At 36.2% G+C, this 24424-nt stretch overlaps 1 protein-coding gene across 4 annotated transcripts in view; it reads left to right on the forward strand.

Moving 5' to 3' along the window:
• The window catches only part of LOC117222890 (zinc finger protein rotund), a 353257-nt gene that overhangs the window by 204395 nt on the left and 124438 nt on the right, over positions 1–24424 (forward strand). For all 4 annotated transcript variants that reach the window (XR_004490780.2, XR_013034578.1, XR_013034579.1 and 1 more), the window contains exon 5: positions 20043–20218. Coding sequence is in view for 1 of the 4 variants with exons in the window: in XM_033474911.2 (XP_033330802.1) it covers positions 20043–20218 (176 nt within the window). In the remaining 3 variants the exon portion in view is untranslated. The remainder of the gene's footprint in view (positions 1–20042; positions 20219–24424) is intronic.

The following is a 24424-nucleotide window of genomic DNA, read 5'->3' on the forward strand; positions in this document are numbered from 1 at the left end:
CTGCCAAAAGTATAAATCTGTACGAACTTACGAGACGATCTAATACACATACAAATAGTGCCCGGAATTCGTAAATAAATCACAAATTACTTATTTATTTATCAAAATTGATTTTCTTGTCATTGAAATAGGCTCATCCAAGGCAATATGCATACTTCTACCAGTCTTCAAAACATTTTTCAAACGCTGAAGAAGATATAGCCTTCAACTCCTTCTGGGAATTCTCTTTTATGACTTCAATCGACTCAAAACGCCTTCTCCGAAGTGGTAATTTGAGTTTACGAAATAGGAAAAAGTCACACGGGGTCGTGTCCGGGGAATAGGGTGCTTGATTGATAAAGTTCGTCGAGTTTTTCGTCAAAATTTCGCGCACCATGATCGACGTATACGACGGAATATTATCCTAGTTCAAAATTCAAGAACTGTCTTTGCGCAAATCTGGCCGCTTCCGATAAATATTTTCATAAAAATTCAGTCCATTTTCGCAATAGTTCGCTTCTCAATAGTTTGCATTCTCCTTTAATGCATTCGACCGCTTCCCCCACTACTGAGCAAGCATTCGTACGTATTTTAACCCTTTGCACTCGATTAGCGATTCTGAAGTAGCACCAAAAATTGTTATATCGCTTTCCAAAATAATTGTTACATTGTGAGTTTGTTCATATTTAAAGTACCGTTAAAAGTTTGTCCGCTGTATAAGTCACAAGATCTGGTATGAATAAAATGCAATAAGTCAAATAAAATACTTTAGGTCAGAGAAACAATTTTCGGTTAAAAATTAAAATGACTTTGAGAGGAAAGTTAACACTATACCTACCATGGCTATCAAAATGACCAATTTCACATTTCTTATTTTAACCCACCGCTGGATCAAAATGTACCACATGGCTCTTTTTCGAAGAAATGAATATAGTCGTGAGAAGAATAAAATTAACAATTAATTCGATATTACTTAGAAGTGAAATATCGAGTTCTAATAAATAAAACGATTTTCTAGAATATTCAAATTATATTCTCAAATTTTTCTGAATAGTACTGCTTCTTTTTGAGTGACAGTTGTTTCACAAATTGAACTGAGTGACCTAGTTTGATATATGTATAGTCCTCACGCGACAAGAAGGCGCCTCTGAGCTTACATTCCCCCACTTACTAGCTGCCTCACCGCCGCAGCTAGTAAGAGGAGGGGAGCACAGATATGTCTCCTTGTCGCGTAAAGAGACTATACGTGTTTTGCATAGCGTGACAGCGGAGGGTTGAAATTGTTAAAGAAACTCTTTCGTAAAAATTAATTGAATAAATTTCTTAAGTGAAGGGTATATTAAAATAAAACTGACGAAAAGTTTAGATGAATTCTGTTTTGTTATTCTTGCAGAGCATCACGCGTCGGTCACTTTTAACGCTGGCTAGATTTGGTGTTAAAAGCGACTCTCGACTAGGTCGTTCAATAAATATAAACCAATTATTTACCGATTTATTTGTAAACGAGAAAAAATCCATTAGAGTACATAATAGAAGGTATTAGCGCGGTGATTACAATAGATTTCTCATTTGATTTCGACTTCTAACAATAGAGAAATTATCAATTACGGTACAATAGTCCTTCGTTAGGGTAGTATAATACTTCTTGTTATGAAATCTGACTAAAGAAAATTTAATATTAAAGGTTGAAACGTACGAATAAATTTAAGCGCTCTTAACGGAGCATTGAAGTTTACGCAAGTAAGAAGCTGAGAACAAGTTATTAAGCTATTCAAAACTTGAAAAAGATAGCAATGTCAGAAACAATTCTTCTAGAATCAAGGGATTCAAGGCCTAAGGCGAATCGTCACAGGCAAATAATTACGATCTGTAAAATGTGCGAGTTTATTTAGTTTAAATGTAGCCAATCTGAGAAAGCCGTGCTGCACCACTTCAACTAACATTTAATAAGGTTTGGCGAGTAGATCACCGTCGCGTATTCCAATTTAGATCTAACCTGCACAATGCAGCATGCACGGATTGTTTACATTCTCGAAATCAGACGCGCGTTTCTTAACGAAGCCAAGACACCGGCAAACCTTGCTAACGATGTTGCAAATGTGAGGAGAATTATTTAGGAAAGACGCGAAGCTTACACTGAAATTATAGTTAAACGAGGTAGGGTCTGTGTTAGGACTAGATCTCATTTCACACTTGTCAATGTTAAATTACATTCCGTTAGTACGACATCAATGATTAACATTCGATAGATCGAGCTGCAGTTCCAAGCAGTCGCCTCTATTGGATAAATTATCCATAATTGACGCTCAGATTGTACACAAAAATGGACAATTTGAGAAGAGTAGATACGATTATTCGAGCTTTGCGGCCTTGCGTTTTTATAGTTACCGATTGTCAACAACTATAAAAACGAGCCGCAACAATAGGAATAATAGCCGGAATAATCGTACCTCCTCTTCGCTAACTGTCCATTTTTGTTTCCATGCTCAGCATCAATTAAGGAGAATTTGTCGTAGCTTTAAATACTGGATTGGCAACTAAGTTCCCGCCGTTTTCTTTAAATTTTAACATCTCGCATGTCATTAAATGTTTTTGGCATAATGTTTTACATCATTCAAAAGAGGATGTTGTGTTCTACCGGAATCTATGTTTTGTTTTTCTGTTCGTGTTAATTTACGTTAATTTTTTCATATCATTAAACTGGAATAAAATGAGTATTTTCGATGCACCTCCTTCTTTTTGCTTTTAATCAAGGTTCTATGGCCGCAAAAGCTGCTCGCGACATTTGTGCTGTGTATGGAGACGGGTGCCATAGCTGAAAGAACCGCTCGTGATTGGTACGTCAAGTTCAAAAATGGAAATTTTGACCTCAAAGACGCACCTTGTTCTGGCCGTCCAGTTCAGTTCGATGAAGAACGATTAAACCAACTTTTGCACGAAAATTCGCGTCAAACGATACGGGAACTGGCAGAGAAAATAGAATGCTCCCACACTGCTACAGAGAAGCATCTTCATTCAATGGGAAAGGTTCAGAAGTGTAGAGCATGGATTCAGCATGCTTTAAGTGACAACAACAAAAATCAACGAGCTTGGTTGGATGAATTTTTCGAGTCGAAACCGGGTAATTGCTACCAACGAGGTATTGAAAATCTTGTTGAACGTTGGGAAGAAGTTGTAAACAACAAGGGAGAATACATTATTGATTAATTAGTTGTTAATTTTCATCGAAAAATAAACTTTTATCGTTTAGAAGCAAAAAGAAGGAGATGTCGAAAATGCTCACTTTTCTCAGCTTGACATTCCATTTTAATGATCTGAAAATTAACATAAATTAACACGAATGAAAAAACAAAACATAGATTCCGGTAGAACAAAACATCCTCTTTCGCATGATTTAAAACATTATGCTAAAAACATTTAATGACATGCGGAATGTTAAAATTGAAAAAAGAACTTCAATTGAGAGGAAAAAACTGACTCAAATTGGAATCTAAAAAAACTTAGTTGGGAACCAAGTTGCCAACCCAATATTTTAACGCTGAACTTACCGAGCCGGTCAAAAAATGATCGATTTCACATTTTTTGATTTTAAGATTGTCGGAAAAGCGAGACCTCTTTCATAGGAAATAATCGAATGAATTTCCTAATGCAAGTATACGTTATAATAAAAATTGTGAGAAGTCTAAATAAATTCAATCTTGTCATCGCAATAAAGTAACGCCCATCGTTCTCGTTTAGGAGACGGTAGGTTTAGTATTAAAATCGTCAGCGGAAGATAATGAATGACTGTACCGACGGCAGGATGGTAAATCATTGACGTAGAGCGGGAATAATAAGGGGCCAAGATGAGAGCCCTGAGGAACTGTCGACGTAACTTGAATTGCAGACGAGACGCATCCTCCAACTGTAGCATATTGCAGACGCCCTGAAAGATAGGTGGAAATCCAAGATGGAAGGGGATTTCTGAACCCCAACGCGATTATACAGATATGTTATTGTAGAGAGAAGTGTGTGGTGTGCGATGAAGCAACTGTGTGCTGTCCGTCTGCTTTCCACGTATCGACATGAATCGGTGGACGCAATTCATTTCGTGGAAATGATATTCCTCTACAGCCACGCACATCGATCTGTTGGTAGTAAACAGAAATAAATGATGTTGCCTTAGATAAGGCCGTTAATCGATACGAGTGTTTAGCACAACGTACTGAGAGAACTTCGTTCGTGAGCGATCGCGGCCGACCGATCACTATTGCTAATTATTTGGTTAATATCTCAGCAACTATTTATTTTAGATTCTATTTGGCGTAATACCTTTTTTACGTAGAATTCAACGCTTTAGCCGAATTCAGGATAATTCAGGATTTGAATTCAGGATTATTGGTCTTATAATCGAAATGATTCATTTATACGATATATTTATATTTAATGTACAGTGACTCTCATCGATATTGGGACACCTTTTAAAACGCGATAACTTTTTTAAAACTATGATAAATGATTTGAATTTCTTTTTTAAGTGATAGAGGGACTATTATACTAGATAAAGACTAAACTACTTTGTTACAATTTTACTATTGCTTGGAATGACAAAACAGAATAAAAGAAAAATATAAAGAAAATTTTAAAAATACGTTTTGTAGATCTTGGTAAGTTATATGTGTGCTGAAAAGTCAAGTTACAGAAAAGTCGGTTAACGCAAAGTCAAGTTACGAGCGTTAAAAGATTGTAAAAATTGCAAATTTCTCACATTTATTGGTCGAAAGTGTCAAAAATCGAGACAAAACTGCAATTTTTGCGATCTTTAATTGTTCACAGCTCATACGAAGGTCAATCGATTTCGGTGAAACTTCTAACATGCATATAACTCACCGAGATTTACGAAACACATTTTTTTCATTTTCTTTATAGGCTCTTTATAGGCTCAGATTAAAAAAGTTAAAAAACGAGGGTTTTTAATTTTCTTTTGTCATTCTAAGCAATAGCAAAATTTTAAAAAAGCATTCTAGTTATGGTCTACTAGACTGGTCGCTCTATCGTCTAAAAAAAATTCAAGTCGTTTAAACCACTTCTAAAAAATTTACTGCGTTTTAACTAAAGCAAATAACTTCTAACTAAAACCGAGATTTACGAAACACGTTTTTTTAATTTTCTTTATAGGCTCTTTATAGGCTCAGATTAAAAAAGTTAAAAAACGAGGATTTTTTATTTTCTTTTGTCATTCTAAGCAATAGCAAAATTTAAAAAAAGCATTCTAGTTATGGTCTACTAGACTGGTCGCTCTATCGTCTAAAAAAAATTCAAGTCGTTTAGACCACTTCTAAAAAATTTACTGCGTTTTGAAAAGTGTCCGAATATTAACGGGTGTCATTGTATATATAATAAGGTCGGTCCATAACTTCGATTTAAATTTCCAACTTTGTACGATTGCTTACTTATTTAATGATGCAGCAAAACATGTCGCAGATGTTTATACTTGTTAACATTACATTCCACAATTCTCAACAACTTAATCATTTCATTATTCATACGGGACGAATAAGTAAATAATCGCACAACAGGAGAAAACGGAAGTTATCGAGACGTAACTACTAGACAATTATTATGCTGAAAATTGAAATTGAAATTGAAAACGCACGAACTTACGATTATTGTATATCAATTCTTCGAAAAGAGTTGTTTTAATTTTTTCTATTTTATGCGGTTTTTCTTTTTTATCAGGATTTTATTCTAAAGATATTATTTTAGAATTTTATATAATGGATAAAATTAATAGATTGGGAGCTGTATTTATATATTTTACAACAACAGTTTTTACTGATTTTAATGAATAAAAATAAATATATATTTATGTATGAATTTATAAGAGGAATATGTACATTTAAATGAATTATTTCGATTATAACACTAATAAAATTTAAATATTTATTATAAGTTTAGATTATACAAGTTTAATATACATATGATACTGATTTTAATGAATAAAAATAAATATATATTTATGCATGAATTTATAAGAGGAATATGTACATTTAAATGAATTATTTCGATTATAACACCAATAAAATTTAAATATTTATTATAAGTTTAGATTATACAAGTTTAATATACATATATTAGCGCAGTTTTATTTATTTTCTATGTTATTATAATTTATTCTATAAATCATATGGATGGAGATATATATTCATTGATTATTATTATATTTATTTTATCAATATGTTTAATAATTTTAAATCCTAGTATGTTAACGATTATATTAAGTTGAAATAGGTTAGGGTTTATTTCTTACCGTTTAATTATTTATTGTAAAAATATAAATGCTATGAATTCCGATACATTAACAATTTTATTCCATTAACGGGTGTCGGCATTTAATATTACATGATGTAAGATTCACTTTCATAACTATATTAATTTCAACTATTTCTCTTTTATTTTTTCCGTTGCAAAGCTCGGAGAACACGCTCGATGTCGACTGACATAAACAGCTGGTGTTTACAGCACGATGGTTGATGAATCGCGATCGAAAACAGCGTCGCAACTGCAGCGGTGGCTACTTGTACACACGAAAAGATGCACCGCATTGTTTCGATAGATGCACCGCGTGATCTATTCGTGAAACAACGGAACGGTTCACAGCTATTGAAAGTTATCGATAATTAAGAAGTCATGGACTCGGAAGACCGTGCTTCCAGTGTTCGCTTAAAAGGGACTGCATTAAATGAAATATTGCATCTATGAAGCCTCATTACGGGCACTGTTAGCGAAGCAAACGATGGCAGCGAACGTGTTAATGGAGAACATAGGTGGGTACGTTGATGCGGGACGATGGAAAAGGACGAATAAACCTCTGGTAGACAGCGATTGCAGGGCAGAATGCGAACGGAAGAAAAACCGTTCGCAAACGATGTTGAGTCCCTCGGTGATCGATGTAGATCGAAGGAGCAAAGTTTTCGGAAGATCTGAAGTCTAGATCGGCCGCTATTAATCTTTGAACCGGGCAAATTATTCTTTTATATCGTCACAGTAAATTACGCGAGTCGAATGTCTTTTTTTTCCCCCCTACATATAGTTAATGGGTTAAGTGATATACCAGTTTTATATGTATATGTATAGTGTGCATAATGCAGATTTGCGTAATGCATGTTTCGCGCTCACGTGTGTAGTCGGTGTTAATACACTCCTGCCGGTCGTTACGTTAACATCGTTCCTTTAAAATAATTAAGGAAAAACGAGCGTAGAAAACGACGACGGGGAACATAAAGAACCCCGGGTAGACGACATAATAAACCGCCTGGAATTAGCATCGAGCCGGGGCACTCGATCACAGAAATATGCTGATCACCCTCGGATTTTGGAGTGTAAACAAGTCGGGGGAAATCTGCATCCTGCATAGAGCCGAGCCAAACAATCCCTGAAAAAGTAATAATATCGTATTGTACCATTTGTGCGTTCCTTCTGAACTTAGCAGCAGCCTCTTTTATCGATGTCTCGTTTTCTCCTTCGTTTTCGTAATCGACAAAAACCTGGCCACTAATTCAGTCTGGAAATTATCATCATCATTATTATTTATTAACACTCCGGCGACAGGAAGCGCAGTTCCACGTCATTTGAATTTTATGTGCCTGTGAATTCAATATGTTCGATTATTAAAAAAAAAAAATACTTTCTCTGCACATGCATTCGCAGAGCTTCGAACGGCAAACGACTGCAAGCATCACACCGAGACGTTATATTTCTTATATTCGCATACACTCCCCTCCAAAAGTATTGGAACACTCACAGAAAATTAAATAAATTTGATTTTACAATTTCTTCAATTCGCAGTAAATTCTCCCTAATTTTCCTTCAGCTTGTAAGCAAAAATGGACAATTTGGAGAGAGGAGATACGATTATTCGAGCCTTGCACCTCGTTTTTTATAATTGTTGAGAATCGGCAACTACAAAAATGTGTCGCGAGGCTCGAATAATCGTATCGCCTCCTCCCAAATTCTCTATTTTTGTTTACAAAAAAAGAAAGTTGTAAACTGTAACAAGTACATAAATATATATATACATATTTTTCTTATTACATTATGATAAAAATAACGTCAATTTTATGAATGTAAATTAAATTTTCTTTTCGCCGATATATCCACCGCGATTTTTAATTACTTCTTGGACTAATTTCGGCATCCGTTTTATTAGTTCGTTTATTATTTCGAGAACATATTGAACGAAATGAACTCGACATATGTTTCCATCGAACAAAATGCAATGAATGGGTAAACTAATTGCATAAGCGACGAACACTTCTAACTTAGTATATACTTTCAACAATACGATGCCATAGCACTTAATGCTAAACATAAAAAATTACCTGAACTGAATGAAAAATTGCAATTTATGCAGCAGGTGTCTTAATACTTTTGGAGGAGGGAGCTATTTATAACACTTAATTAATATTTATAACATTTAATTAATTATTTATAACACCTAATATCAATATTTATTATTAGCATTATATATAACACTTAATTAATTATTTATAACACTTAATACCAATATTTATTATTAGCATTATATATAACACTTAATTAATTATTTATAACACTTAATGCTAAACATAAAAAATTACCTGATCTGAATGAAAAATTGCAATTTATACAGCAGGTGTCCTAATATAATACTTTTGGAGGGGGGAGGGGGATATTTACGAATAGCAGATTTCTCTCATTATCCTGCTACAGAATTTTGAGAATTACATGCCGAATTCAGCTAAACGTTTTGTCCGGTTATTCCCATCTCGAAAACGTTAATTAACGGATGTGAGCTCTCGGTACAAGGAGAATCTTAAAACTAAATGCGACGGACCTGATAAAGTTGTGTCTAAAACGCAAAAAAATAGGAAAAAAAGAATCGAACAAACTTCAAAATTGTTAACATCGACGAAGATAAAAAATGCAACTTTAATTGTCGCGGAAAGTCGACGCTGCCGTTTCGGAAGAGTGCAATCGACGCGAGGATTCCGTCAAGGTTAACGTCGCGCCGGGGCGGATTGAAATTCGAAAAATAGCTGCGTCGGTATCATTTTAATAACGAAGAAGGGACGTATGGGAGGGTAGGGAATTGTAATCCAGGAGAACGAGAGAAGAGTCGCTGCGACGAAAATTGTCCCGCCACGTTTGTCTCGAACGGTTTCTTTGGACGCGGAGAGGATCGCGTGCGCGCCGTGACACAGAAAATTGCGATACTCGATTGAAGGTATCGAGGCGAGTGCCAATATTTTTTCCCCGTCCGCTTCGCCGAGTCATAGTTCTCGACGCGATCGAAATTGCCGTTCGAGAATCGGCTCAGTTACGAAATAGGACACGCGCGTCGTTGCGTCTTTTCTCCTCTCCGCGGATCGGCTACGCGCTTATTACCGGGCATATTCCCCTCGATCCTCCGGGGTGCATCGATCCATCTGAATCGGTTTCGACCGAACACGTTTATTACCGCGTGAATCCGCGATCTTTATACCCCCCCTGCCCCTCTTACCGTTTAATGCCGTTTAAACCGTGAATTGATCAACTTTTTTAAACGAAACGATTGTTCCTTCTCATTACGCCGTGCTTCCATACATTTATGCGTTTCCTTCAGATCTTTAATCCGTACGTGATTCTTCGACTTTTTTCCCGCGCCATCCTTGATCTTCTTTTTTGCTGAAATCTTTAACTGAGATCGTTCTCGCGAACAAGCTTATTCTTTTATTTCTTCAGGTTCAACGGGCCAAATGCTCTTTTAATTATTCTACAAAAATTATTCTACAACAACATAATAATAATGATAATAATAATAATTATAATAATATATAATATAATATATTATATATAATATATTATTCTACAAAAATTATTCTACAACAACATAATAATAATGATAATAATTGTAATTATAGTAATATATAATATAATATAATAATATGTGTATATAATTATAATAATAATAATAATAATAATAATAATAATAATAATAATAGTAATGATAATAAAATAATAATTAAAATGAAAATGGAAATGAAAACAATATCATTACAATGCAAGAAACAAACACGAACTATTCAAAGGATGGCGCACAAACTCGTTGGTTTCTCGTAAAAGTTCGCGAATTGTTGAAGCCGTAATGAAGAATGTTTTAAATTCTCGTTATAACGAAAAAGAAATAATCTTTCCTTGAGAGCGAAACGAATGGAAACGCGTCCGTGGAAAACTATTAACATCCGAGCATCGGCGAGCGAATTAAACGACGATATCATCGAGTAAAATCACGGCTGAGAAGATGGTTTTCGAGGAACACAGAAACGATCCCCGGGAGCTTTTAAACGGATCAAATTAAATTGTTAAGGTCGTCACGGTCTAGCGGATCGTCGCAGCGCCAGAAATCGCGATCACGAAAGGTCGCGTTCGCGATCTCGCCGAGTTATGCAGAAAAACAGCCTCGCAGGTTGCAGTTTTCCGCGGTTGCGATATTGCGTGCGGTAATTGCAGGCCGAAGGGGAACTTGCCCTGCCCCCCTCCCTGACCCCCCCCTGCCCCCCTACCCTCTCGCGGCGATCCGAGCCGGAGAGCGAGAAAGACGATCGGGACTCTCGGTGCACGAGATCACGTATGCTAATGATAATTATCGGGTTCAAGCGCGCTGGAAAGATCAATTAGTTGTGCCGCGAGGAGAATGTTACGTGGTCGCGATTCTGCGACGTCGCGTCGCGACGCGCATCGGTTCGGCGAAAAATATTCTGGATCGCCGAGACCGGGATCGAGATCGCGATCCCGGCTCGTCGTCTCGCTCGTGCTCGACCTTTTCTCTCAATTATCTTTCCAAATCAAGATTTCGTAAATTCTGTGCCGCACTTGTTAGCTGTCCGACAATAGATCAGATTCCACGCGATATTTCATCGAGATCCAACCGGCTTCGATCCAAATAAGAAAACTGCCGAGCGCTCTTGCTTTAACACGACCAGCGCCGACAAACGACCACTAAAATTCCCACAAAGTCGATGCAATTTAATTAATTAAACCGAAACTGGAAAGTTAAATTTATCACGGCGGATGACGTTAGAGCTCTTTCGCGTCCGAAATATCCTAGTTTAAATTCAGTTTGTTCGAATATATTGCAATGAAAATGAGTTTTCGAAATTGGAGAAGAATTGGTGTCGCCCATATTGTGACCGACGCGGCGCATCACGTGTTAAGCAGGCCTTGAATTAAACTGCAGTATAACTATAAACTCTTGTAAAGATAAGTCATTCAGTAATCCTTTAATTTTTCTGAGTTATTTCGTTTCCGGTTTTAAGTTTATCTTTACGTTAACACTTTAATTCTGTTATAGAAGTTCAATTTGAACGGTTGATACAAATTTTGAGAGAAGACTCGTTTCTTAATAGATATTTTCGAAGTTATTTTTTACATTTACGCTTCGATTTCTGTTCGGAAAAGTTTCATTTTAACAGCTCTTCTTGCGCTTGTTTGATAATAATTTCGATGCAACATATATTTCCAAGTAAAAGGTAGAAATTTGTGCTACTTTTCAATTTACTTAGCGTTATTTAAGGAACTGGAGGGAGGATCAATATACAGTCGTAATATAATATAATGTAATATAATATAATATAATATAATATAATGTAATGTAATATAATATAATATAATATAATATAATATAATATAATATAATATAATATAATATAATATAATATAATATAATATAATATAATATAATATAATATAATATAATATAATATAATATAATATAATATAATATAATATAATATAATATAATATAATATAATATAATATAATATAATATAATATAATATAATATAATATAATATAATATAATATAATATAATATAATATAATATAATATAATATAATATAATATAATATAATATAATATAATATAATATAATATAATCGTAATATAATACAATATAATACAATCGTAATATAATATAATAAGCAAGTCGTAATTTTTATGCACTTATTTTACTGCAAATGTTCGTATGCGTCTAGAAACTGTATCGATAGAATGGCTCAAGGTTTCAAGCACAAACCTATGTACAGTAATGTCTCCCGAACTGACGCTCAGATTGCGCACAAAAATGGACAATTTGGGAAGGGAAAATACGATAATTCGAGCCTTGCAGCTCGTTTTTATATTTCTTGACAATTCGTAACTATGAAAACGAACCGCAAGGCTCGAATAATCGCGCGTCACCTCTTCCCAAATTGTCTATTTTTGTGGACAATCTGAGCAATCTGATTCAATTAGAGAGACATTACTGTAATACTAAATGTTCGATAACATGTTTGAAGATACTTCGTCAAAGCAGAATAACTGTTACTGTCCAACTGGAACTTTCCTCCATTTCCAAGAAAGTAAAAATTTTCTGTTCTCGCTCGAATATATGCATTAAAGGTTTCAGTGGATTCGTAACTGTTTTCTTACGAGTTAAAAGTTGAAAAGTAACTGTTTCATCGGAACCAATTGAAAATTTGAACGGTTTCGTTCGAGCCCTGGCTTTAAGTTAGCCAACTACGAGTGAAAAAAAAAGAACCGAGGACCTTCCGTTCGAGGCAATCAGAGCGAAGGTGGGGAAAACGCGGGAGTGAAACCGCGATAGAGGAAGAGGAAGAAAGCCTCCGTAGAAACGAAGGAAACTGTTTGACGGAGGGAAAAAAAGATGGCTGGATCGCGACGAGTATGCTCGGATCGAGCATATCGAATTCGAAATGAAGGATCCTTGGCTGTTCTCGGGGTTAAAGAGTCAGGATTGCGTAGGTACGAGCAATTACACGACCCAGCCGGCCAATTAAACGATGGTAATGTCGACTAACGCGACGGTAATGAATCCCGTCTGGCAAAAGAGAGAGGATGAACGCGGAGTAGGAAGCGTGCACCGTGAAACAGTGATTTGCAAAAATTTTTCAGCCTGGCGACGCTCGTCACGCCGTTCGACACGAAGATTAATTAGCGCCGCGATTCGCTCCCGTCGCCGTTATTGACACCAAGCCGCGTTTTTCACCTTCTTTCCGTTCCGATCTAGAACGAAGACGCTCTCGAGATCCGCCGCCTCGCAGCTTCGGCTTCCTTCGATTCACTGCCGCGGAACTCTCCTCGCCGTTTCTCTGTTTCTCCGCTTCGAAACTCCTTGTTAAACGGTTGTTCAGATAGCGGAAATGTTTCGCGAGGAAGAAAAAGAGACAACGTTTCGGCGGAATATTCTTAAATTCCTCGGCCCTCTCTCTCTCTCTCTTTTTCTCTCTCTTTCTCTCTTTCTCTCTTTCTCTTTCTCTCTCTCTCTTTTTTTCTCTCTCTCTTTTTCTCTCTCTCTCTTTTTCTCTCTCTCTCTTTCTCTCTCTCTCTACCACTCCCTCTCTCTCTCTCTCTCTCTACCACTCCCTCTCTCTCTCTCTCACACACACACACACACTCATGTTCGATCCTGACTATTTGAACGCCGGTTCAATATTTTTACCGGATATTGTTTACGATACGGCCTATCGTAATGGGCGAATGTTTTCAGACCAGCGACCAGAGCGTCCCAGATGGAATTAAATGCGCAGGCAAATGATAGCAATAATTTATTTAACGGGCTAGGCTTTTGTTGGCTGAAGAAATTAATTGAGAAAGAATCACGAAATGACGAGCATTACGGGCGAGGAGAAAAACTGAGAGGGACGATACACAAATAAAGGGAAGCGCGGCATAAATTACGCAAAATTCAGCAAAGAAAGATTATGACCATACCGCGGATCTTTATGCAAAATAAAAATGTTGTGCGCATCGTTCGCAAGATTCATCTGCCGCATAGAATTCCCTTTCTTTTGTTAATGATTCAACGAGTTCGATAACAACGGACTGGTATACCCGGCTTTGTTATCTTTCGACTGGTTAAAATCTTACATAGACAAAAGAATGTATAATGCATACGATTCACATAAATTGTTCATCTATCTTATATCAATTTTAATGTTAATTTTTTCGTTCTTCATTGTACAAATGAGCTTTCACCCGTACACATAAATAAATAAATAAATAAATTAGTTAATAATAATTAATAATAATAATAAATATATATAATAGTATAATATATAAATATATACTAATATAATATATATAATATATACTATTATATATATATAATAGTATAATAATATATATAATCAATAATATAAATATGTATAATATATATAATTTAGTTAATAATATAATTACATTTTTTTGTTAATGATTTTAACACTTTGATGGCGTCGTATTTGACATTCTTAAATTTCGTTACCTCTTCGCTGCTTGAAATTTCACGTAGCCAATTTTGTAATAAACGTATAAAATCCGCAGATTAGCCGTTACACGAACTATCGGGAGAAGATATTTGTTGCTGCAATTATGATCGGATAATGCGCGGACGGTTAACGAAATTCCGGAAGCCGGCCTCGGTTTCGATGCAGCGTGAACGATTAGTCGAGGGAACGGAGAGAGAGAGAGGAGCCGCGAGAGGCGATTCGGTGGCCCGTTTGTGGCCGGTCGGGAGCTGTTCCAGTAATTGAATCTGATTTTTTAAGATGTCCGATGGCTCCGCAAGGCCGAACGATAGTTTTTCTCCGGCCGGCAGGAAACGGATCGGATACGTAATTCATTACGGCTTCCTCCGTTTAACGCTCCTAACGCTTCCTCCGGTTTTTTACGGCGCGCTCCGCTCCGCGCTTCTCCGCCGCGCGATTCGACTTTCTTCGCGCGCTGAAATTCATCTCGCTGGAAAAAGAAGAGCACGGGGCCCCGCGAAAAAGGGAGCAAGAGTAAACAGGGGGAATCGGGCGCGCTATAAACCGGGAACGCCAGCCAGAAACCGAAGGGAACTAACTTTCGGCTTCTTAACCTCTTGCCTCGCCTCGCCTCGTCTCGCCTCGTCTCGCCCCGTCGTTTCCTTCGGCCTGCACTTTCCTGCGAGAAGAAAAAATTCTCTTTGGAATTTTACGTCCATCCGCACACGATTGAACGAGGACGTGGAAGAAACGGCTGCGGCAAGAATTTTTATTCGTTTCTCGGTTCGAAGACGAAATATGTAGCGTCCACGTGTCCGGTATTCCTGAACCTCGGTCGCCTCTGTCTCTGTACATCGAGGCGATCGAACGATGCTTCATCGTCTTCCGAAACGAGGCAAATAATAATTATGCATCAACCGCGACGGCCTATCTGTTCGCCTTCCATTTACGCGACTCTCTTTCTCTATCTGCTCCTGAAACGTTTCTGCTCGCAGCACGCATCGTTCCGAGAGCGTTTTATCGTTTCTCGGGTTGCTCCGCCGATCAAAATAAATAATCCGAGGCAGAAGTTTCGCTATTTTGTAGCCGGACAAGATAAAAGTTGTAGAAACTCGCTCACGACACACGGACTCGGGCACGCACACATGAAACGGATGCACCTGCTGGCCGCGCCGCGCGCCGCGCGCCTCGACCGCGGCGAGCACTCGAGCGCCGATCTCGATATCGGGATCGGGAGCTCGAACGACAGCCACTCGTAACGCAGGACCGCTCGTCCTTGCAACCTGCCAGGATCCTTGCCCCTCGGTGTTGCGTCAATCGGTGTCCGCGTGCCTCTTTCTCTCCGCGATCGTGCAATCCTTCATATCACTCGGAAATACCTTCCATTAATTATCCCCGCGGACATTTATCGCGGCCGTTCCGCGCGATTTTCGACGGACGATCGATAAAACCATCCGTTCCGCGAGTCGAACTTTATCGCTTCCTCGTCCCTCCAATTTTGAAAGATTCGACCGCGTTCTTTTTACCCGTCCGCTGGAAAAACTGGTCCTGCAAAAATATTAATTCCAATATTCGGCCGCGATCGTCCGACCCGTGAAATACTAATTTATTCATTCATTTATTCAGTTAAACATATACGAGAAATTCTCCGTTGGTTTTAATGTCAAAGAGCACAGTGGTTTACTGTGAAATAGTGGTGAAAGGTTAAATAAAAGAATAGTAAGATATTCCGAAATTCCATGATCCTAGGACGCTTAAGATTTCAGAAAGTTTAAGGTCTGCTTAAGGCTTAGTCGTTTCGTATCCGTGTAAGAAAAAGTGCTACAGATATTATTTTTTCTTATTTATTTTTCTATAGAATATCGTTAAATAATACGTTTAGGTAATTATTATGTAATAAAATAATAGAAATGTGTAGAAGAACATTGTTAGAGCAAAACATGTTTAAAATGCTGTGGATATTTTTTAAGCCACCCTTAGACGTGCTAGGAGTCACCTAATATGAGCCGTTTATTTTGAAAGTGGCATAAGTCACTTTGTTTTTAAGTCGAGATATTTAAGGGTTTGCGTTTTAACACGTTTAAAAATAAGGATGCTAACTTTCGAGAAGATTTACTTGTATTTGTTATCTCAGGATACTGATATTTTTCTCAGTATAAATAATTTCGTATAAACATTAAAAAATCACCACTTTTCATTACGGTAAAGTGACTTGAGCCACTTTCAAAATAAATAGTTTAGAAAAATGACTGACATATATTAATTTTGTCCGACGTATTTTACTGAAGTGATGTTTTGAAAGGACAGTGATTTACTAAAATTGTTGAATAAATTACATATATAATAATAATTTATACCATGAACATATTTAATATAAAGGTTTGATTTAAGTATTTTTTATTTTAGTATTCATAAAATATAAAAATAATTAGTACATTTTGAAACATAAGTATAAGTAATTTATATGAAAATACATCAGTTCAATTTAATTTTCGTCATCAATAGGAGTGATTAAGTCCTTGGAAATCGTGTTTTGTTTCAAATTTTTTAAATAACTGTGGTATATTGGGGGTATATAATTAAGCAAGTCCATCATGTCTTTGTATTTTGCTGAATTATATATATTATTATATATAATATATAATATATAATATATAATATATAATATATAATATATAATATATAATATATAATATATAATATATAATATATAATATATAATATATAATATATAATATATAATATATAATATATAATATATAATATATATATTGTATTATATAATTTACAAAACTGCACTATTCTTTCGCACTTATAAAAATAAGTCCAGTGTGATCACAACTTTTTTAAAAATACTGAAAATAATTCAAAACAATACGCAATTAATTTCCTGAGTACAGCGACTTACGCCACTTTCAAAATAAACATGTTTGTTATACCGTTAATTAGCCAAACTTCTCTCGAACAAATCTCAATAGTTCTCAACTTATTGATTGCAAATTTTTTAAAAATGAAAAAATACCGTTCAATTGTAATTAGTGTTACCATTTACTCGATTTTTTTGAAAAAGTGACTTATGCCACTTTCAAAATAAACGGCTCATATGTTAAATCTATACAGATTCTAATAACGTTGCTAAATTGTTTTAAGCAGTACGGCTTAAATTCCGTTGGAAAGGGCGCAGCGGGTGATTGAAGAAATCGATGGATGAATATACGCTATTCACATTAAATAACACGCGATTAAATAAATAACGCACTCAGTGCATTATCCATAAGTTGTCCTGTGTTTCAGAACATCGAGAAATTTGTCTGGATTTCAGCGATGAACTTATCACGATAGGGTGCTGGTACAATTGTACAACCATTTTCTAATATTAGCCTGAGAGAATAGTATAGAAAGAATTTAGCAACATTATAAATGAGTTCCAATGATTTCTAACTGTCGGAGATTATATTTTTCTAATGTTTCACAAATGTTAGATCGGAGAAAAAGATAATACCAAGGACGTTTTTATTGTTTTAGCGGCAATTAGAGTGTATTTGGTATCGAAATTATTCATCCTGCGACTGAATCTTACGGTATAACGTTTATCAAGATTAAGCGACAATTTGTTTAAAGTAAGAAAGCACTGTCATGAATGAGGCACTTTTGTTTAGGAGAAGCTAACAAAAATAATAAATGTCCTATCTTAATCTAATTTGAAACATTCGAAAGATCAGTTCTTTTACTATAAGAATGCATAGTGTCGGCGAGTTTCTCCTTACTTGTTTTAAATAATGCACTTGACTCCGTTTAACAATTGTTTGCATTGAATGGGTCACATACTAATCTTAAATTAAACCTTTGAGTCAATATTATATTTCAGTATTTCATGACAAAAGATAATCTTTCCAATAAAAAGAAACTAAAAAAGGTTAACAAAAATTCCTGAATAGAAACATCTTAAAAATTAATGACATTTGCTACAGACCTATAATATTCCCTGCGTCCCGTTCATAAACTTTGTGACAACGTTAAAAATTTAACTTGCTTCATTGCTGTGATAAAAAAGGCTATCCCCGATGCTATGTATAAACATCCTCGAAGAAATGTTTAAGAAATAAAGAAATAAAAAGAAATTTTAATCGAGTGCAATAAATAAAACCTCATAGTTGTGATATAATTACAAAACAAGCATAATTTTATTACAGAAAGATTCACAAATTTTGAGATAATGGTAATGTTCCATTTAATATGTATGACACTCGTGATAGTTCTCCTCTACAACAATGCAGAAGTCCATCCAAATCATGTTTGCCTCATACGAGGCAGCTCAAACAGGGTTATCAATGACAAGAAATATTTTTTAAATCTCCAGCACTTACACAAACGAAATACCTTTTCGACGCTCTATGGCAGCAATAATTCTATAAATCGATTATTCACATTTGCAAATCGCTTCAGTGATTCTCTAGATTTCTTTTGCAGCTCACTTCATACTTGAAAAAATTCTGCTTCGCGTGCTGCGCGCCGTGCCAAACGCTTTTCAAATACCTGGATTTTACATTATTATTACTTTATTACGTCATATCATATTCACATAATTTTCCTTATTTCCGTTTTTCTTCTCCTCGTTTGCACTACGTTCGACTGTTACAGTATTTTTGTATTGTATAATACAAGGTTTCGTCGCGTCAAACAAATAAATATTATTCTTACTATCAGCATTATAAAAACAATAAAAAGATCGGAAGCAAGCCCTAAAGTATGGTTTTAAATTGCCGGCCGAAACGCGAGTAGTTTCAAAGACCAATTTCTCTCTATTTCCGATCCCGGCAAAAGTGCATTCGGATCCCCAGAAAAAAAAGATGCACTATAGTTTCTTGCGGCAATAACTCCTCTGGCCAGCGTCTTAACACTGTTGCTGAAACGATCGCTCCGTCCAGTCTCCATTTCCGTCGATCGCATTAACGACCGAAACCTAGATTTCAATCTCACAACAGTGAGTACTTAGTACGACACAGGTTGCAGCGAGCCGTTGTATCTATCATCGAGAATTATTTATCGCGATGCACGTAGAGTAGAACCGGGACGACGATAAAAAGGACTCGGTATATCGGCGCCGATTTTTCCGGCGATACCTATTTCCGTAGCATCGCATAATGTTCTCTAATTATTACCCTTTTAATCCAGATTGATCGCTGCGATAAGCGCAATCAGAATTCTCAGGATTTTGCAACGTTTCTTTGTTATTATTAGTCGCCGGTTGCGCTCGATCGTTGCGTCGATCCATTAGCCATACATTTTGTTCTCTCTTTATCTCTCTCTCTCTCTCTCTCTCTCTCTCTCTCTCTCTCTCTCTTCCTCTCCTTTCTCTCGATATTTCAGCGTATCCTAATTGACGTATTATCTACGGCTAATTGTTCCAGTGAGTGGCGAGCAGGGGATCTCTCGCCACTTTTTACCCGCCTGGTCCGTCTCGTAAATAAATAAATATTATTCCGGCTGATACAGTCGCTTTCTAATTTAGCAGGCGACTATTACCGACAGTCGTGTTCCGGCTTTCGATCGCTCGCGAAAATGAAAATAAAACGGAGGGAATACCGTGGCCGTTCAAAACTGGATCGCGCTCGCGAGCGGACGATCTATTTGCAACTCGTTAACGCGGCACGGCGCGGCTCGCACCTTGACGATTGTTTACCGGAAATCAATGCAGAAACCTGTCCACGGTTTATTGGATCAAGGCGACGCAGGAGACCGCTCGGAGACGATTCTAACGCGATCGATGATTCCAGGGGAGGATCAATACCGAGGCGCCGGAGGATCCAGTAGCGGGAGCCCGCCGGCGAGTTTGCTGGTGGTCCCGCAACCTTTGACCGTCAAACCCTCTCATCCGTCGCACCTGAACCCTCACCTGGGCGGACCGCACTCCCATCCGCCGAGAAAGTACCAGTGCAAGATGTGCCCACAGGTGAGTCCGCTCGATTCTTAATTTTTCTCCAATCACTGGACTGCGGATTTTATGCATTTGATACTAAAAACGAGTAGATCGAATGCGAAACAACGAAACAAAACGAGACACTTAAACGATTCGAAGATACAATTGTATCGATGTCGACTTATTAACCCTTTGTATTCGAACAGCGACTGTACGGTAGCTTTGAAAATAAAGTATATAATTTTTCGAAATAGTTTTCGCGCGATTCTTGTTATATTGGGTCGTTCGGAAAGTTGTTTCGTTCTTTCGCGAGAAAATAAAAGACGATTTTGTAATGTTTCAAAAAAAAAGAACCTTCAGACATTTTTCTGGTGTTTTCAAAATCTTATCTCGTAGAAGCCCCGTCGTTTGCTGAATCACGTGCTTCTTTAACGAGCTTACGAAACGAAATTTTTTTTGCGAAACGGAACAACTTTCCGAACGACCCAATATTTAAAATATCGTTAAAAGCGTAATTGTTGCATGGGTCAATAGGCTAAATATCACTTGCACAAAATGTGATAAATCATATAAAATTGGAATATTGAAGGTCGAGAGAAACGTCTTGATTTAGGAGTCACAATCGATGTTCTCAGGAAAATAAGTTACGTTAAAATAAGTTAAGTTAAGGAGTGGGGCAGCCGAGGCATGCGCGACGCAACGTAGAGCCTCTCTCTCATCGCAGTTCAGAATTACCGCCATCTACCTCACTCCTTGCGTAACTTATTTTGCTAAAAACACTGGTCAAAATAGCTTCGAGTACAAAGGGTTAACGTGTTGGATGTTGCGGGGGTCACCGGTGAAGCCGAGATTGCTAGAAACACATCATTCGGAATATTCAATGATTTTAAATGTATCAACGTATACAGGGTGGTTTTAAATGTATCATCTTAGAGCTTCTTGTAAACTACATATTGTAGACAAAAATGTTTGGAACAAAAGTTGCTCGTTATGAAGAGGAACATACACGGCAACGATTAATTTTGTTACTATCTTTCTTTTCTATCAAAATGCGGAGGTCACCTTGAACTTTTTAACTATAATTATTATAATTTTATTTAACTATTATTATTATTATTATTATTATTATTATTATTATTAATTATTATTATTATTTATTATTATAACTACAATGCACGTTATTTAATCGTGCCATTCGGAGGTCTGTTAAATACAGAATAAAAAGTTATTAAAGTGCAAGGGTTCAGAAATTAATGTTTATCAAGATATTCCTTAGTTGATTTTGTAATACAAGAAATGTTCAAAATGTTGTCCATTACAGTCAGTGCAAGAATGTAGACGATTGAACAATGCGACACATGTGTGTTTCGATAGTTATTCAAGGCGAGCCTCGTATTTAAAAAAAAATAAGGAAAATAGCAATAAATTAATTGTTGCCGTGTTTGCTCCACTTTCTGCCGAACAGCTTTTCTTCGAAAGATATTTTTGTACAACACGCAGTTTGCAAGAAAAATTAAGGTGAAAATGTGAAACGATTCTTACGATCGCATAATAACAAACGTAACAATAACGTAATATTTCGTTAAACCGTAAAATATTCAAGTTGGCCAGACAGGCAAGCCATGTAAAATTAGCGTGGTAGCCAACGTAATTAAGCGAATTATTGAGAAAAGAAGTAAAACATTTAGAACGAAGACAATTCTTGTTTTGCACGAAGATCCGCGATGTAGTGTAATCGCTATCGCGAAATCGGAAACTCGAGCCAACAATCGTGTCGTCAATTCTGGCTTCCGTGAGTACCGTGAGGCTCGGAGGTACAGTTATCCGATCTGCGCCGAGAGGTTTTTAAGGAAGCGAAAAGAACGCAAATTCGTGGGGTCAACCGACGTGAGCTGCAATTAAATCGGTAAAGAAACGAAGTAGACCGGTGGAGGACGTAACTGCGCATTCTTGTGCCGATAATGGCTCGTTTTATAGCGATTCAACCCTTTGCGGGCCGTTCCGGGCCCACCCTGAGGCTTCCTCGCACAGTAGTGGCTGATTTTTACCGCAGGTACATTCGTAAAGGCCGCGATTCAACAAAGCCACGAGGGTTATTCGGCTCTCGCCACTCTGTTGTAAAACACCGGCCATTCATGCCGGCAACCACTTTTCTTCGCTCCCGGTGTAATACACCGTGGGGCCGACGGCGACGTCGACGACAACCTCGACGGCTACCAGAGAGGGGACGAACCATGACCAGAGAGACAGGCTTTCTTCTCTCACGGTTTCCCCTGCTTCGCTGTCTGTCGCGCACTCGAGCCACCCTTCGAGCCACCCTTCGACCCTTCGCAAGCTCAATCTTCGCGACTTCTAAAGCTTTGAGTCGCTTTTCTGATCATTCTTGCTCTTTGTCTTTTCTATTTCTCTCCTTCCCCCCCTCCTACGGGCCAGCTTTGTTCGATGATTAATTTCCACCGGGAATGCTTTGGCTTAGTTTTCTTGCATCGCCGGCCGGAAGAATGCCAAATTTAATTTATTGTTCAATCTAAAATATAATAATTATATAATAATTATTTAATCATTTTTATTTAATAACAATTTTTTTTATATAATAATTATTTAATAATTTTTATTTAATAATAATTTTTTTATATAATAATTATTTAATAATTTTTTTATATAATAATTATTTAATAATTTTTTTTATATAATAATTATTTAATAATATTATTATATAATAATTATTTAATAATATTATTATATAATTATATAATAATTTGTTTAATTGTCGGAAATCAATTCTTTCATTACAAGTACAATTGTTATATATTATGTACTAGCCGCGAACAAAATGTATTCGGACATTTTCTAAAATGCAGTTACTTTTAATTATAAGTTGAAATTCATTTTGCTTAATTTTGCTGTTACTTGCAATGACAAAAAGAATAAAAAACTCCCGTTTTCTTTTCACTTTTTTTATCCGAACCTGAAACGAAACTTTGGAAAATGCGTTTTGTAAATTTCGTCGAAATCGGTTGACCTTGAAATAAGCTGTAAACAATTGAATATCATGAAAATCGCGGTCTTTTAACGATTTCAACCAAAACAGGTAATTCTTACATTTGTCAATGTCTAACAACGTCAACCGATGTCGATGAAATTTTCAGCGTGCTTGTAAGTTATCGAGATCTACATTTTTTTAATTTTCGTGAAACTCAGATGAAAAAGTTGCAAAGTGTTTTTTCTATTTTTCTATTTTCTTTTGTCATTCCAAGTAATGACAAAGTTTCGGAGAAGGTATTTAAACCATTGTACAGTAAACTAGACTCTCTCTGACATCCCCAACAAATTGTCAGTCATTTTGTCCAGTTTTAAAAAAGTTATCGCACTTAAGAAAGTGTTCGATTACTTTTTGCCAGGGATTGTACAATCTGATCCTTACGGCGACGGTGATGCGATAATATGAAAAGACGACGAAATAAAGTAAACCAGAGTATGTAATACAAAACAAAGAAATAAATGATGTAGGAAAATAGAAAAATAGAAACGAAATTAATGAATTCGAATATATTGAAAGATGCCATTAAGATTTTTAATTACTCTTGATAACCAAAGGCAGCTGTGGAAGTAGAGAGAAAGTGAACGAAGTACAGAATTCGCAAGAATACAGATCCGAGCAATAAATTTCTACTCAGTAAACAACTACTATACAGTAAATTCTCTCCAGTTGTCCCTTAGCTTGTAAAAAAGAAATGGACAATTTGGAAAGAGGCTCGTTTTTATAGCCTTGGTAGCCTATAACTATAAAAACGAGCCGCAAAGATCGAACAATCGTACCTCCACTTACCGAAGGGCCCATTTTTGTGGGCAAAATGAGCGTCGATTAGGTAAAAATTTACTAAACATGAGTCATTTGTGTAGCATTCTGGGTATTACATTGAAATGAACGTACAAAAGAATGGCAGGGATTATATGCAGTTTATTAATGATTTTATAAAGAAAAGTGAGATCAGGATTAGTATTATACAGAATGCATTATATATATATACATTACAGAATATATATATATATATATATATATATATATATATATATGCTTATATATTATTATATTATATTATATAATATATATAAATATAATGCATATTAATATATATGGCATTATATTTATGCTTAATATTGCTTATATATTATTATATTGTATTATATAATATATATAAATATAATGCATTAATATGCATAAGCATATATATATAT

This window comes from Megalopta genalis, chromosome 12, assembly GCF_051020955.1.
Source record: "Megalopta genalis isolate 19385.01 chromosome 12, iyMegGena1_principal, whole genome shotgun sequence".
Taxonomy (NCBI): Eukaryota; Metazoa; Arthropoda; class Insecta; order Hymenoptera; family Halictidae; genus Megalopta; species Megalopta genalis.